Source organism: Oreochromis aureus, linkage group 5 (genome assembly GCF_013358895.1).
Source record: "Oreochromis aureus strain Israel breed Guangdong linkage group 5, ZZ_aureus, whole genome shotgun sequence".
Lineage (NCBI taxonomy): Eukaryota > Metazoa > Chordata > Actinopteri > Cichliformes > Cichlidae > Oreochromis > Oreochromis aureus.
In genome coordinates this window covers 24218484-24236150 of record NC_052946.1, presented here as the reverse complement: position 1 = coordinate 24236150, position 17667 = coordinate 24218484, and the positions used below count along the sequence as shown (strand labels likewise).

At 44.1% G+C, this 17667-nt stretch overlaps 1 protein-coding gene across 1 annotated transcript in view; it reads right to left on the bottom strand.

The window, feature by feature from the left end:
• The window catches only part of skib (v-ski avian sarcoma viral oncogene homolog b), a 30770-nt gene extending 15648 nt beyond the window's left edge, over nt 1–15122 (bottom strand). The window contains exon 1 of the mRNA XM_031757549.2: nt 13691–15122. Within this exon, the coding sequence (XP_031613409.1) occupies nt 13691–14584 (894 nt within the window). The 5' untranslated portion in view covers nt 14585–15122. The remainder of the gene's footprint in view (nt 1–13690) is intronic.
• Between the last annotated feature and the right edge of the window lie 2545 nt (nt 15123–17667).

The window sequence follows — 17667 nt, the reverse complement described above, 5'->3', positions numbered from 1 at the left end:
AGGCTACGCGCATGTGTGGTTTCTCTCAAGTCTTGCGAGTCTTTCAGAGGTTTCACCCTTGCAAAAACTCCAAATCAAACAAAATTATCCTTTATTTGTTGCATATAAGGTCATTGCAAAGGGGCATGGGAGGCTGCCAACTTTTCTGTTTGGTTCTCCCATACTCGCCGTTTACCTTGTAGTGAACACAGAGGAGTATGCCACAGGGAGGGGAGGCCCTACACAGGAACTCAATAATAACTTTCAGCAGTCTAGCCAGGAGGCTGGAAGCCCAGACTGCGGCTGTTCCCTCCTGTCCTCATACCTCCCTCCATATAGCCCCACGCTCCTCCCTTTACCCCCCTCCTCCTGCTGGCCTGTGTCTGCTCCACAGGACTGATGCATTCTGCAGACAGGCCAGCGCTCTTAAAGAGACACAGGCCACATTTTTATCCCCTGAATCACTGCAGTGGACGGAACCACTAAAGAAAGAGCAGAGTCCCTCATTTCCAGCCTCTCAATCAAGAGCCGGTGCTTTATTTCACTCCTTTTCCTAATGCTCGAGACGCTCGCGTGACGCAAAATGCGAGCCGATAAATAGGCCAAAGTATGCTGAGAGGCTCTCCGCGAATCTGTGGCTGGATTCTTTGACTGCGCCTGCCTTTGAAGGTGCCTTTGATGCTTTCTTTAAAGTTTGGCAAGTGCAATCAATGATGTTGGCATCGAGACTATATTTAAGATCATTGTCATGATAATTCTTGGAGACACTTCAATAAATCTAATAATGAGGACTTTGGAATGACAGTAACACCACGGAGGGTGGAGCTTTATAAATTGCAGCTATTATTATTGTTATTATCATTATGACTACTACTGTGGTGTCTGCCTCAAAGGGCACAGAGGCGACTCCAACAAGCCACGGATTCATCAGCAGTTTGACTTTTTGTCTGGATAACTGATTAATCAAATCGATGTTATTAAGTGTCCATGTGTGCTTGAAAAAAATAACCTGAATTTATATTTGGATTAATAGTTGGCAACGCATCTTCTATCGACCCACTAATTGATTAATCTCGTGGTGAGTGCAGCCCTTAAAAGCAGCTTTAGTTCAGCGTCTACTTCTGCGTTTAGTCGGGAATAAGTGAGAAAGCAATATTTTAACTTAACAGTGTCACAGTCTTCTTTTTTTTCAAAATCTTAATAAAATTAAAATCCCACTTTTTACTTTCTTTTCCCCCTATTTTATGAATTGAACAGAGCATAAACACTGTGTGAGCAGAGCCTTGTTGAGCGTTATACCACGGCAAGGAAACGATTAAAAATTTAATAGAGCTGAGTGACACAGAAACCTACAAGGGCGTTCCTGCCAAACACGCTCTCATTCTTTCGCCGTCAGCACTTTTCTTGTCTTCGTATACAGACTGCATGAAGCAGCAGAGGGTCTAAAACCCCAGCGGCAGACTGGTGAGAGAAAGAGGTCAGTATAAATAATTTATATTATAAGCAAATTGACTTTTACTCTGTCTTTTAATTAGAGCGTTCATATTACGCAAACGTGTGTGCACGTTGTGACATGGAAGGGTTGCACAAGGTTAGCATAAGTAATAACAGAGTGGCATATCCCTCCATTAGCTAAATATCCTAAAGGGGCTAAAGGGTTAACACATCTCAGCTGCAGCATAACAACAAATGAAGTCTCTATGGGAGGTATCAGTGCCAGAGTCAGCAAAGCTGCACAGTCCTCTGCAATGATAACCCCGTTCTGGAAAACCTATAAGGCTGGGAATCCAGCTTCAGATGGACCAGACAGCTCCAGCTCAGGCTCTTAAAAACTGGGAAAGAAATCACAACTGAGAGTCTCTGGAGTGTCTTCATCCCTGAAGTCTCCATGAGAATCCTGCTCTCCTTGAACTTGACTATTTTCAAGACTTAACAAAGTTGTCATTGCCACTTAAGGTAAAATGAAGACAAAACCTGACTGTGAAGCAGTTTCTGGACAAAAGGAGAGAGAGGGAGAGAGAGAGAGAGAGAGACCCTGGATCTGCAGTTGTCCAAAACAACTTACTGTTCGTTACTCTGTGGCGAGCAGGGTGCTTTGAGAGGGTGACGCATACCCAAACAACACCATGTCATTGAATCACCCGTGTTTACGCAGCCACATAATCCTGCACCATCTGTAGGACTTCGGTCTCGTCCTCTGTGTAGCATAACAAGCTAACAGACCGGCTGACTATAGTCTCCTGAAACACTTTTAAAAATACAGCGGGCCCATAAAACAAAACGCAGATGTCTCGCCCAGAATACATCTCTATTCACAGCAGCAATAGCAACTTCATGGTGACGTCCTCTCCTTTGCCCTCGAACTCCTCACCTCCTCCACCTTACCAGGCAGATGCGAGATGAGAAAGAGGCAATGAACTTCTGACCTGTCATTCAGACTGCAGGGGAAGCTTTGCAGCTCGAGGGCAACCAGAGTCCACCATCCACTCATGTCTCTCCTCCCCTGAATGTCTCAACCCACCATCCCATAAAGCCCCACTAAAAACCTTCTGCTCCCCCCTTTTATGGCTGCCAGATGGTGGGGAGGCCTCCTTGCCTCTGGACTTGCCTCTCTAGTCTAGTAAAACCAGTTGACCTCGGTAACATAACAACTGCTATTTATGAAAAGACTTGGAAGACAACACACAAACATCCTGCCACCGACGCAATCCAATGCCATCTCATCTCCCAAAGAGCCCTTTTACAAGCTGAGATATGTATGGAACTGTACCCTTCCACCAGGGGAGGTGGTAAAGTCCAGATGGAGAGACTACACCCAGGTACTTTTTTTTTTCTTTTTCCCCCTGTGAAGGACTTTTATTTGCGTGTCTTGGGTGTGAGCGCAGGACTTTGGCAGCGTCTAAAATTCTCCCTGAGAAACGTGGAAGCAAAACAAACAGAGCCGTCTGCATTCAGGTCGGAGCTGAACCGCAGAACCACAGTCTGGCCTGCGGTTCACAACATTCTGTTCCAGCACTGACTTCACCTAAAACAAACACTCTCAACACCCGTCCACCTCAGCCAGAGGCAGAGAGGAATCTGAGGAAAAGTTTAGATTCGAACTCCATTAACAAATGCTCCCCCCCACCCTCTCTCACACACGGATACTTCTCGGAACGATGTTTTCACCGAGCGCTGGGCAAACGCAGATCTTTTCACGCACTTGTCACTCGTGTAGGACTTGTGTCCTTTGAGCACTCGGAGTGAATCCAGCGCTTGAGAGCTAACCGAGTGGGGTGGGAAAGAGGGTTAAAAGGCCGCAGATCACTTTGCTATAAAAGAGCAGTCAAATTAAAAGCATCCTATTATTGCAAATAATTTAAGGTGATTATCTGTCCTTCCAATAACGGCTTTCTAACCCCTTTGCATGGCTTGGATGCCCGCCCCCCTTTTTATTAATTCTTCTTCCTTTATTTGTTCTACCAGTTGGAACCTACCATTTATGTCCTGCAATTCAACCTGACCTGCAGGCAACCCCTGCCATGGCTGGCAAAACCATTAGGCTAGCTGTGTCTGTGGGTTATTAGTGTGATAAAAGTTTACTGTCGCTCCAGCCACTCTGCACGGCTGCCATTTAATGCCTCTGAGCAGCAGGTCTATGGGACCTTTCACACAGCAGAATGGCCCTGAGGGCATTTGTTCAGTGGGCCAACTCACAAAACACACCTAAGAGTGAACTATTTTAATCGAACAAGACACAGACGGGCAACGAGGGCAAAGAAACGAGCCTCTTATCCAACCAGCCTACATCCAAGTCGGGGCGATAAATCAAACTAGAGCATCCCTTGTGCGATGGCTTTGTGAAAATATGTAGACGAGAGGGCTTAGGGGGGTGGTGGTTGTCTGCGCTATGTTTTCTCCTGTGCGGCAGAAGTTGTGGGCAGCCCAGCTAACTGCAGCCTCAGCACTTCTTTCCATATTCTCCAGTTTCAGGCCAAGAGAGAGAACAAAGGCAAAGAGCTAAGCTGCTGCAGAGGTAATGAGGACAGAGGCATGCAGCACAGGAGTGTGTGCCCTCAATAATGAGTGCTGCTGCAGTCTGTGATGGAGTCCTGTTGGACAGCAGAAATAAAAATCCATGCAGCTGCTCTGAGCAGCCACTCCGCCTGCCCGTAGTCTGCTCACAGACAGCAGTAACTGACTGACTGTAGCCCACCCCTTTTTACACTGCAGCTCTGTCTACCACAAAATGGAAACCACAGTGTGACTGGAATTTGCTTGGAGGCACATTGAGATCCATGTAGCGAGGCAGTAAAACTACATTAAAACTGTTAATTCCACTGAGATTCCTTAGCGGCACATTATCTGGGCATATTACTGTAAAATGTTTTTAACAGTTAAAATCAGCAGGTTAAAAAAAAAAGAAAAAAAAAAAGACTGGTCCGTGGTTTGAAACAAACATTTCTGCCCAACTTAAAAACAAATCTGTGGCGAGATGAGTCCGACGCTAATGATGCACTGTGGAGAAATCAAGCAAAACGTGTCAGAAGGCAGAGCTGAGTTTTCGCAAATGACACAAGCTCATCTCGAAGAATAACAAACACCGCGGGCTGTGCTGTGAAAAATGTTAAAGAAGAATGGAGCGGCAGCAGGCTAGAGGGAATCCACATTAGTGCTAGAGGAGAATCCCAATTAAACTCGAGGATGCACCCTTTATCCGGCATGTGCCAAAGTCTGTACCCGGCTCACCAGTTGGATTCAATAATGCGGTTAAAAAGAAAAAAGAAAAAGAAAAAAAGCCTATACGAAGGGAAGAATTTCACAGCAAAAATAAAACTCGGAACAGAGGAAGAGAAACTCCAAAAGGAGTCTTCCGGAGTTGGTACTCATTATGCACTTATCATTGTGTAGGTCTAAACAATGCTTGGTAAGTTTTTTTTATTGCACTTTCAAAGCGTCATGAGTTACTTGTTCAGCTCTGTTCTTGCAGACGAAGCTCCACCTCACTGCAGCATTTCTGGAAAACATGTGCACATCCTATGTGTGTGTGTGTGTGTGTTTTTAAAGTTACTAATTACAGCGGTTATTTGTGTTTATTGATTATTTTAACAGGTTTGTGTATTCTAATATTATTTACCCCCAAATGGTTTTAATTTGAAAGTAGGAGGCATTCCACAGAGAGGCCGTTTTTGGCAGTTCTTGGCTGTAAAGCTGTGTCAGTGCTGGTCCATGCCAGCCCCACCCCATTAAGGCCGAATCCTGCACATCATGTGTTTCCACTTTACTGATAGGGTGGAAATGACCTCAACGCAGTAAAAGATGACAGGGGTGCTAGTGCTGTTCACCAGATGTGAGCAGAAAAAGAGAGAGAAAAAGGAGGGGAAGGAGGAGGAGGAGGAAGGGGAGAGAAAACCATTCGCCTGAAGAATTTACTGCAAACCCCTGAAGAGCCCTGTGATTGAGGGTTCAAGTCAAGCTCCAGAGGTTCCTGGTGTATCTCAGAGGCACTCAGGGAGCACATACCCTCCAAGCTTAGCCAGATACAGAACTGCACGCACATACACACAGAGAAACATACACGTGCGTATCCAAAAAACCAAACTGTCATTCCACTGCACCTGCTTGCAACACAAAAGCCACTTCCTCCCACTGTGTCCGGCCAAGGCCCTTTATCCCATTTAGAGCAGCCTGCACCACAACACAGGCAGAGAAATTAGGGAGTTGCATTGATGACAGGGCGGCTAATCTCTTTGGAGGGACTCATTATATCGGCAGCCTGTACAGTTCAGCAGCTGAAAGGAGTGAATTAAATATGGACATTCAGAGATGGGCGTCTTTGTGAAGATGAGTGCTCCAACAATGCCCTGCTACCCCTGGAATAATTCATACATTCCATATGGGACAGATGCCTCGACCAGACTGTCATCGCTGCTTTCAGCCGACTGGTACAAGGTCACAAGTGAACCGATTTTCTTCCAAATAGATTTGTTTCAATGTCGTATTTTTAGTTCAAAACTGTCTTCCTATGGTTTTTTCTCACTCTTGTCTCAAGCAAAGAGTCTCATCAGCTCACGAGAGGTGGCATGACCTTGCACTTAAACACATACTCCTGTGCTGCAGATTAAGGCTGTTGACGGCAAAAGGAGAGGTGATTAGTTTTGATGGTAATCTTTAAAGCAGCTTGATGTTTTTTAACATGATGTATGCACTAGTGCTTCCCTTGACATCAGCTATACACAGCTTAAGACACTGGGCTTATAATAGTCCCCTCATTATAGGATAAAGGGTGGGCCTGCTCTATTTCAGTCTATGGCTGCCTGTGTCTGAGCTCGTCGACTGGCTGGAAATAAAGCCAGACGCTTGTCAATGCTACGAGCACAAGGGAGGCAGTCTGCCCTGCCTAGACAGCCGGCACGGCAAGTGCAGCGCAGGGACAATCTTGAAACTATTAGACACCTGCAAAAAGGTGGGGGGTGTGGGGAGGTAACCTCAGCGTGTGAGCAACCGTGGCCTATCTTTACGCCTGTCTTTTTAAATATAGACACTGGTGTGCTGAAAATAAAGAAAGAACAGACAGCGAGAACCTAGCGGGGCAGGTGGCCAGCTCTTGAGATGGATGCATTTGCAAAGTTACAGTACATTCTGCTTTTGAACGAGGTAATAAACAAGACCGGCAAGGTCAAAGAGGGAAAAGGTCCACCTGACCAAATGATACTGTGGCAAAGAGTGGCCATGACGGGGCCTGGGGTGAGTTTAATACTGAATAAATAACGTTTCTCTACCCTCCCTCACTGCAATAGAGTCTGCTAGGACAGCTGTGCTGAATTCATTTGATACGGGTGCCTGCTGACAATGCTGCATTGCTTCGTCTCTGCAAGACAACATGTTGAGCTGGCCTGAAGAGCTTACGGGGGCTTGCACAAAATGATTGAGCTTCTATGACCCAAAAGCTGTAACCAACTAAAAAAATGAAAGTAAGCGAAATAAAACTCCTAAGAGCCGCATGGTACATGCATCTACTCAGGAAGAAGACATGGTACTCTTTTACCAGCAGATACACAACATGATAGAGATCTTTCATAGCACACAGCCCATCAGGAGAGAGACAAAAATGTAGAGCCCACTCATTTGTTCATTTAGCAGGCTCTTGAAAGCCTAGAGGATGGTTATGAGGTCATCCTGACAAAGTAGCACTCACTCCCTATCTATCTATCTATCTATCCATCCATCCATCCATCTATCCATCTCCATCCGAATGAGACAAGCAGCTTTTGTACCAAAGGAACAGCACAGTGATACATGTGTGGCATACTGTATGTAGGCCAGTCTGAATACAGACCGATACAGCATGTGCTCACTACAGTGGAGGTGGAGATCTAAGTATAATGCAGTGTGAGGGGGAGTGCAGTAGGAGAACTCAGTGTAGGAGAGCCTGTGTCTGTGTCTTTGTGAGTACGTGCATGTGAATGCATGTGTGTGTGCGTGTGTATCCTACAGGGTTGAGGAGGTGTCAAACTGAGGAGGTGAGTGATGGTGGCGAGGCAGAGGAGAGAGAAAGAGGTGGTGTCCGTCGAGGAGGTCTCAGTGATGGAGGGGGGGAGGTTTACTCAGTGCTGACCTGTGGGAGAAGTGCGTGTGATGCGGAGTGGAGGAGGAGGAGATGGAGGAAGGAAAGCATGAGGGCAGAAGGAGGAGGAGGAGAGAGTTGTCGAGTCACAGTGTGGAGGTCACAATGAAAGAGGATGGGCAGTGAATGGAGACGCGTTAGGTCTCTGGACTGTAAGAGGTGTGTGTGTGTGTGCGCGCGCGCGTGCGTTTGCGTGAGTGTGTGTTTTGGCGTGCTACTTTTGAGCCCACCAGCCAGAGAGCATGAAGTTCTTATTTAGCACAGGAAGAGCAGCTCTGCTTAGCAACCACAGGCGCCCTCCAATCACAAGCATACGGCGCAGACTCTGACTGAGGACGAGTCCTTCCTGGCAGTGTGTGGAGTCTGACAGAGGCCTCTAAATGTTGTTCTCCACACCTGCCCACATGCAGAAACATATACAAAACAGATCCAGAGTCTTTTTTTCCCTCCCGCCAGAACTGAACATGGAGCTTTTATGTCACAAAAAAAGGACAAAAGTGCATTCGCGCCTGTCTGAGTCGCCTCGGCTACACAGTCTTCTGAACTTTGCAGAGAACTCAAAGTTAATCTAAACCATCCTAATCCAAAAATAAATTATGCATATCCCAAAGAGCAAGGTAGTCGTGCAAATCCCTAAAACATTTATTCTTCTTTTTGCCGCAGCCACGGCACTGTGCATCACCTCAGCACTGCCCCAGTTATGACTGAACCAACAGCAGCCCCCCGATTGTGATCTGCTAGCCACCAAAACAGGAGGCACAAACAAGATTTGGACCAAATGCTGTCTGAACACTGAGCAGTCTGTTTGGTTTAGCTGCGTGAGCTAATCCTCCTGATAGCTTTGAAGGTGTTTGGTGGGCGGACTGTAGGCGAGAGCAGCATGCCGATTTGTCATATGGCACCAGCAGGGCCTACTTCTGCTCTGGCTGGAGCTCCATTAGCACATCTCCAATGTGGTCTAACAGTTCTGTAGCTTAGATCTGCAAGTCATTATAGAGAGACGAGAGAACATTTAAAGGGATAAATATTTTCGTGCCTTTTTTTGTCTTTTGACCTCTAATGTCTCACCAGGCGAGCACTTAATTTTATATGTGCAGTTACGCTGTTGGTTGCTCTATGTAATGTGCTCTCTGCAGTATATCTAATTCATGCTCTAATTACGAAATTCCACTGGGACAGGCTATAAATTGAGAGGATACTTTGAGTGGGGAGAAGAAGAAGAAGAAAGTCCACAGCGGAGCCTTTGCACGTTCTGCAAATGCCATCCAGAGAAAACGATGATTTTGATGTGCACTATGGTCTCGGCATTCCAGTAGTTATGTAGGATTATAAGAGCCTAAACCCCCTTGACTGCAGCAGCTTACTAGCTCAGCCAGCAGCAGATGCAGACTCCAGGATTTCCTGTCTCTGCACCAGATGGGCCTGACTCTTAATCACAGAGCTGGAAATCAGGAGGTGATCGAGGAGGAATTGATGATGATTGTGGAATAACACTAACTCAATACAGGCATCTGTTCTGCCACTAACGGACCAACTGACTGACTGACTGGCTTGTTGACTGCAGTCACAGCCAGTGCTCATCTCCTCCCTCATCTCATCATCACTGATCAACACTAATCATCTTCCTCCCTCACTCCATGAGTTATACAAGAAGTCTTTCACACATTAGCACTGTGCAGTGTCATCGAGGTTCAGAGCAGAAACGAGCTAAACCCCGTCCACACGAAATGATCAGAAAAAGAAACGGGCACTCTTATGAGTCTGAAATCCCAGAAATTATTTCTTGTTTAGTTTTAGGGCTTTTGAATAATTGAATTACCTCGATAAGTTGCATGAATGAATTTTATTTATCCATTTTCTACTCCAATTCTTGCAATTGCACTTTGTAAGAATCCATTATGCGCCTAAACACAACAGCGAATGCAAGAAACAAAATACTGTAAATGAAGTTCTTTATGTAAGTATTTACAGTATACCAGGATACACTTCCAAGGAAATACTGCTGTTTTTTTTTATTAACCCACCAGATTTTCTTGACCTCATTCAAAATAGCTTTTGCATACTAAAAAACCAGCTGAGTAATATGATGCACTGCTAAAAATTTACCACATGATGCATAGTAATATAATATGGACTGAGGTTAATACTCCTTGTATTATACCTTTAACCAAGGCGCTGGCTTTGTGCTTGTCCCACAGCTCCTAATACTTTAATTTAAATGCAAAGAATGAATTTGCTTTTACTTGCGGACACTTGAAGTAGTTTGAACACAATGATGTTAAAACCACTGCTGGCATTAATAACTTCGATTAAAAGTATTTGACTTCTGACATATTTTATGCCATTTTATTTATTTATTGCTTCTTTTGTTCGTTTGTTTGTTTGTTTGTGGTTATTTTCACAGGAGAAATCAGTCAAAAGTGTTACGTTATGTTTTTTTTTTTAGCTTTTCAACACACTGACTGCTGAAAATACAAAAAGATAACCTTTTTAACTAGAATAATCATTTTAATTGTTGTATATATTTGTATAGACAGAGAAAATTATGTCAGATATTTGTAGTCATATAAAATAATCTATTAATTGCTTCCAATTTAATTTTCTTAAAATAACCCATAAGGCCAAATTCAAAAGACCATAAAATCATTACATGATTATATCAAAAAAGCAATATGATTGTACTGAAAGTCTATTAATGATAACACTGAATTATTGCCCAGTCCTATCTCTATCAGACATGCAGACACCACCAAAGGCTCCACTCTGTCTTTGAGCACATAACTAGGAAACCGGTGACACAGCAAACTCACAAGCGTGGATTTCCCACCCTCGGAAAGGCTGGAGGTTACGGACCTATCCACACAGTGGCTAAAGAAACAGCACGGTAACAAAGAGAAACTGCTGCACTTCACAGCCTCTGAAAGCCTGGCTCTCAAACAAAGGAGGCGGCAGGTCTTTAGCGCACATTACCCATGACAGAACCCCAGCTGACACTCTTTAAACATGGGGTCATCGCCGCTAGAATGGAGGCCACAACCCCTGGGAGCGCCTGACACCCCTTTTGCCTTGACACACCGTCCCCGCTTTGGCCAAAACACTCTGGCCAGCACAGGAGTGTTGTCTACTGCAGAGGGAGGAGGGGGGGTGGAGCGGGTTTACGTGGGTGTCAGGACTCAGGCGACTGCACTCAAAAGAATGATGTGTTCAACTGAAACTGCAGTTTTTGATGCGCCGGGAGATTGAGAAATATGCTACCAAACCTGAATTAAATGCGATTTGCTCAGTGTTTACAGCATGACGGTAATACGGGTGCGTTGGGTCTTTAATGAGTGGGTCAGACAGGCCCACCAAGGACCAAAGAGTTATACCACATCAGGATCCAGGGCTTTACAGAGGTCAGCAGACAGATGGGAATGGAAATGAGCTGGCCGTGAGCTCATTTTAATCTGGCTCGCACAGCTGATCCAGTCATTACACTCGCCTGTTTACATGCAAACACACTTTTATACCCGCTTTACATAAAGACACCTACACACAAGTGCAGATAAAGGCACGGTTACCGGGTGATGAAGGCAGTCGAGAGATTTTTTTTTTCATTTATTCATTCACTTCTAAAAACAGCTCATGATCAAAACATGCAACCCTTCAGCCTTGGGCACACACTTTGGTTTACTCCAGGTTTGAGACTAATTGCATTGAGCGAGGAGAACAATGGGTTGAGAAATGGAATAAATTGGCCTCACTTGGGTGGTTTTAATATCCATTCCATTAAGGAGGGTCGACACAGTTCTCCAGAGTCTACTTTTACTCTCCACTCATTCAAATGATTGATTGCATTGGGCGTACTGCTTAGAGCTTGTTTTTTTTTCTTTTTTAAATATATACAGTATTCAAAAAGTTTTTCCCCCTCCAGTTGAAATCCTCTTTCTTGAAGATTTCCATGCTAATCAGAAAAGTTCATATTTAAATTATTACATGCAAAGTTCAGCGCAATGAAGAAAGCAATTTGTGTCTGACTTCAAATTCAGGTTCCCATAAAATTTAGAGTAATAAATATTATTATTCGTATGAAAATTGACCTAACGGCTCCAATATGGTGATCGGAAATTGAGCCGCGGCTGAGAAAAAATGTTTTTGTCTGCCAGGTGAATATCCCTCCGTCTTTTATCAGAAAGCCATCTGGCCAGTGAACTGGACACAAGGGCATGAGATTGGATGGTGTAAAAAGAATGGGGGTAGGCTGGGTCAGTGTCTTTGGAGCGAGGTCACAGGTCAAGGCCCTTTGACAACACATATCAAGGCCGGGCTCACACAGCCTGCATCTTCTGAATGAGAGAGTCTGCGGCGTGCTCTCTCCAATCTGCCCTCATCTGCACATTATAGGGCTAAATGACCAAATGCTGCATTTGATGCAAAACAGACACAATGACTGGCCCGGCCAATCCGGCTTCTGCTTTTTGTGGGCAGAATACTTTTTTTTCCCCCCCTTTCCCCATTTAGAATATGACTGGGAATACTTGCATGTACACGCACATGTTATCAATAAAAACTGGAATTTAAATAAATAAATACATTTCAGTCGGTCCAGTAAACTGAGTACCTTCCCCTGGCGGTGTCTGCAGCAACCACCATGTTCAGTGCATGAGGTGGGAGTCTAGACAGATGTTACAGGCAGAGGAGCTAACCTTCGGGGCTGCCTCTTATTAATAAAACACCCTGACATCAGAGGGAGGCTGAGACAGACCGATAACATTGTGTTTTTATTTTATGGGTAAGCTGAGCCAAACACAGTCTGTGAGCCTCAGTCCAGCCTTTCAGCAGCTTGGCCTGTCAGGCTGATGTATAGGAGAGCGCTGGTGTGCAGCTCCCTGAGGACGGGGCCTGTCTGCTAACTGGGACACAACTGACAGTGAACCACAGCAAACAAACAAACACTGCCCCCTTCGTCCCTTTCAATCCATGATGAGCAGGCCCTCTGTATCTCTCCCACACTCTCTGAAAGACTGACAGTGCAGGAATCACCATTTTGTGGAAATGTATAACTCACAGGTCATGCATCAAGGCCTGCTGAAACATCGCAGGTGCAAGACTTAAATACCACAGACAGATATTTCTCGACTGCAGAGAGATTTCGTCAAGAGGCCATCCAATTCGTGGAAACGTGACATAAATCAGCAGCGAAGAGCCTCAAAACATAATTCAACACAACCTCCTCGTTTCATGTTTCTATAAACCAGCGTCTATTCCCATTAAAACAAGTACTGAGGTTTCCCTGTGAGACATCTCTTGGCTCATGCTCAGACTGGAGCAGCGCCATGGTGATGCATACAGAGATGTCCACTCATTAGCAGAGTCCCACACAACAGCTGCTCTGTGACGAAGGAACAGCCACCTCGTCTCCTGGCCCTTTGTCCATACTAAACATCTCTGACCCACGCAAGGAGCCACAATGGGACGCTCACACATAGACAAACATGCACGCACACTTTTCAGATTTCTTATCCTTGTCCTGATGAGCACAAATCTCTTCTCACTCTTTCACACACACATTTCCATATTCAAGACCTCCTTAAACTCTTATCCCCCCCTTCTCCACCTTGTGGCACCATAATGCACTACCCTGCCCCCTCACTTCTCTCTCACACACTAATAAAATATATCAGGGAGACTCAATTTATCATAATGCAGCTGCCCTTGGGTAACCCTGGGGGTTGGGTGGGTGAGTTTTAGGTGATGGGATGTATGCTCGGGAGCATTAAGCTGATTGTTAGCCTCACTTTTTTCCACATGCAGAAGAAGTGAGTGAACCTCTAAATGAGATGGGACAGGTACAGAAAGGTGTTGTGTGACATTTGATCAGCATTTTTACTCTGTTGGGGCGTTTGATAAGGCTGGTAACACTTGTGAAAGATACAATCAATCAGTTAATCAAAGGAAACTTGGCAGGCCTGATAAGAAGGAAGTCTTCTCAGATTAATGCCAATCAGTGCAGATGATGTAGTTCAGATATCGACAGATACAAACAAACAATTCACTGCAAAATTCCTCAAACTAAAAGGCATCGTTGTAAAACCAAAAAAAAGGGGGAAAAATCAACAGACTTACTCTGCAAGATTTACTGGACAGTTTTCCCGTCAGATCAAATTTTCCTTTTAACTCTTTGAGCAGCTTCTCCAGGTGACTCTTCTCCTCTTTCCCGGTGTAGTCCGGGTCTAAGAGCACATAAGCCCGCCAGTTGGCAGAATCAAAGCCCCAGTGGACTGTCCGGTTCTCTAGTCTCTTGTGACTGTGGACAACAAACTTGTGAGGTGGGTACATGAGTCTGCAGTCCATGCACTGGATGCAGGCGGCACCCGGAGAGGTGTACAGTTCCGGGACAAACAGGCCTTTACACCGGCCAAAACATTCGTGATACACTTTGAAGCTTTTCTCGGTTCGCTCCAACTCCAGAGAGCCCGACTCCTTGTTGCAATGAGGAGGGTAAGTACCGCCATAGATGAGCGCGTTGCAAAGCCGTTCAGCATCCGTCTGAGTGATAAGCCCACAGGACGGTGCCGAGAAGGGCAGGATACCCACCACTTTGAGGATCTCTAGCTGGTCCGCTGTGCACCTGGAGCAATAGATGTGGAGATCGTCGCAGACCGAGTTGATCTGCTGGAGGGAGAAATCTCTGAGAACGCTGTTGAGAATCTGCGGTAGGCACAGTCGTTTCTCACCACCGACGACGAAGCAGGAGATAGGTTCCCGCTCCAGCACCGTCTCGCACCTCTCGGTGGAGCGGTCGGACGGGATGAAAAGTGGACCGGACATCACTGGAGGTGTCTGAGGCGGCAGGGTGAGCATCATCTCGACGGATTTGCCGTCTTTCCCGAAGAGTGAGTCCTGGTGCCATCGAGCGGAGAACGCCGCCGGTCCACCGAGGGAGCGCCTGGAACTCAGATTAAACTGCTGCAGAGTTTGCTGAAGTCCAGGATGGGGCTGGAAGCTCGTGCCCTCCATGTTGTCGGTTAGAGAAGAGAGTTCAAAACTCAAAATGCGAGCTGAAATCGACTTATCGGGTCGGGCGTCCTCAGCATCCGGCTACACGCTCAATAACGCGCACTTCCATGTCACCGGAGAAGCTTCCCAGCGCGTCCATTCAGAAAACTGAGAGCTGCTGAAATCATAGGGCAGTTCCTGTAAGCACACGCAATTAAAGTCGACAACTAAGCGACTCCAAAGTCGTATTATCCAACATACAATCACCGGGTACTATGTTTCTATGCTCCTGCGGTTTTACGCACTCCTAATGTGCGCCCGAAATATGCCTCGTCTGCTCAGTCTGGCGTACATTCAGTCTGCTGTCTCCCCACTCACTCAATGTGTGAGTCGCTCTCTCTCTCTCTCTCTCTCTCCCTCCCTCCCTCTCTCTCTCTCTCGCCCTCTCTGTTTGTTTGTGTCTGGTTCAGTCATTGAATCCCAGCCAGGAATGTGACTGACTCCCCGGGCTGGCTCTTCCCTCAGCCAGCTGTTCCTCCCTCTGCTACAGGGCAGCTGCACATTTAAAAAAAAAAGAAAAAGAAAAAAAGAAGGAAAAAAAAATCTTTCCAAACCCAGGCGAGGGTGGAGCTCTGGAAAATGTAGTTGATACTGGGAATGCAAACACAAACTTTACTTCAAATGCATACGCCTTGTAGGTCAGCACTGTTTCAGTCGCAGAAAGTGGTCTGCACAAATTTTAACACGATATGGAGAGAAAATTTGTAAGTGAAAACATTAAAAACATGCAATACTCGAATGCACGCATTCCTTTAATTAAGTAACTACTGACTTATGTACATATTTGAAGTTGGCCGTGTTGTACTGTGAGTGCTTCTGTTGTTTCTTTTTACGATAATTTACATAGGAATGTATTAGCCTAAAAAAATCTATAGTTTCTAAAATATGCACTTGTATACATTGCTGACCTGTAAATGCAAAAGACGCCTTCAATTAATTAAAATCAGTGCATTTAAGTTTACTTACTTATATTAAGTTTTCTCCTGCATACAGGAAAGTATGTTTGCGCACACTTTAATTTCATTAGGTGTTTAAAAATGTCTTTCTTACGTGTGCAGGACGCTTCTGTAATTGCAGAGTGCAAAGACCCATGAGACTGTTAATATTTAACTTCAAAACCTTAATTTAGTTGTGTTGTGATCATTATTTCGGTCATGTTGTGTTTAGACTTTGATACTTGGTGATGTGTAATGCAGTTTCCAGTGTTTGTGCAACCAAGAATAGTGTTAAAGGTTTAGCTAACAACAGGCTACCATGATGGAAACTCGTGCACCATTTAATAATCCTGACCGCCGTGAAACGTCGTTGATCAACTCTTAATACAGCTAAACAAAGTAGAAAAGTCATTTTGCACCCTCATTAAAACGCGAGGCAACAATTGTAAGTAAAATGCAACTGAAATATATGAAATCTAAATTTACCATTAAGGAAAATGTGCTTGGTTTAAACCGAATTTATACCAATCAAGCCAATTTCAACTGAGTAGATTCCATTACATTTAACAATTTGCATTGTTCTTATGTAACAAAATTACATGGAAGATTTACATGTAATCTCACTACTTTTAAGTCTGTATTTGTGGGGTGGGGTTGAGACGCAGAAACGCTACAAAAATTGAGATCTCACTTTGTAAATCCCCCTACATAGTGACATTTTCTGTTTTTATTTACAGTAAAATTTGTAAACATGACCATGTATGAAGTGTATTAGCTTAAAATTAGAGGTCTTTTGCTTAAGCCCAGTTACCATAATGCGACTTATCCCTCTTAAGTAAGCCACACTCAAAATAAACAACTGAGTGCGAGTTGAGGTTACTTAATTATTAGTCAACAAGCAAGACAAGCTATTAAGTTTTACAGTTTAATGCTGTGATAATCAAATAGGCAATAATAGAAATGCTCATAGATAATTTCACAGTGTAGTTTTAGTTATTTTACATCAGCAACAAATTAATTTCCTCTTCTAGTTAAATTTGGAAGTTTTCAGGAAGACTAAATAAAAGACAGATATTAATAATGAATTAAATTTAGGGGTTAAAGTGTGGTTGTTGATGAGTTTGTGGACCCTTTGCAATTTCCAGGATTTCTAAACTGATGAATCAGCAAATAGGATCTGATATTCAAACAAAATCAGACTAAAATGAACACAAAGCATGGTACTTTACATTTCTATTAAACACACAGTAATCAGGCATAGTGCAAGATGGAAAAAGTTGATATAGTTGAACTGGCAGATTTGCTAATTCGCAGACACTCCTTTAGCACCAGCACCCTCCCATAAAATGACTGCTTTTGCTGGTTGCGAGACTTGGTCTGTGATGAAGAGAAATTTCAATCCCTCTAGAGAGGATCAAACTTTGCCTTTATTTATACATACTGTAGGGAAATCCCTAAACCCAGCAGTTCCAGTCTCATCATCTTGACTGGAACATTTGACTCCAAGCTTATGGTGAAGTCATTAGCGCAGAGGATCACTCTTACTTTTGCACTTTTTTTCAGTTTGAACTTTAAGTCATAATCTCACTTAACAACTGTTTTCTGTGCTAACTGACAGATAGAAATGCGTACACTTTCTAAGCTACCAAGCCACCAGGACAAATGGAGAAAAATTAGCACAGTGGGTAACAATATGCTAACAGCATATTGTTTGCTACCATAGCTGCTAGCATAACCCTGCCCTTAGGGTTATGCTAGCAGCTATGGTAGCAAGCAGCCTTAGTCCATGAACACTCTCTGTAAAATCATAACAGTCAAAGGTTTAATGTTTGGTTGTTTTGTTTTTGTTTTTTTGTTTTTTAGTTGGCAGTAAAATTGCTATAACAGTTTAGCATTAATAAAACAAAGAAAAAGGAAAAAACTGTCTCAGTAAACACTTAAGTGATGGTCCGATGTGGGTATTTTGCAGTTTTATTTAAGAGACGGCAGTTCACATTGTTTATTACTGTTAGAGTCATGTGGTTTTGGACAGTGCAGTTTAAATATATACACACACACACATATATATATATATATATATATATTTTTTTTTTTTTTTAATTAAACTTC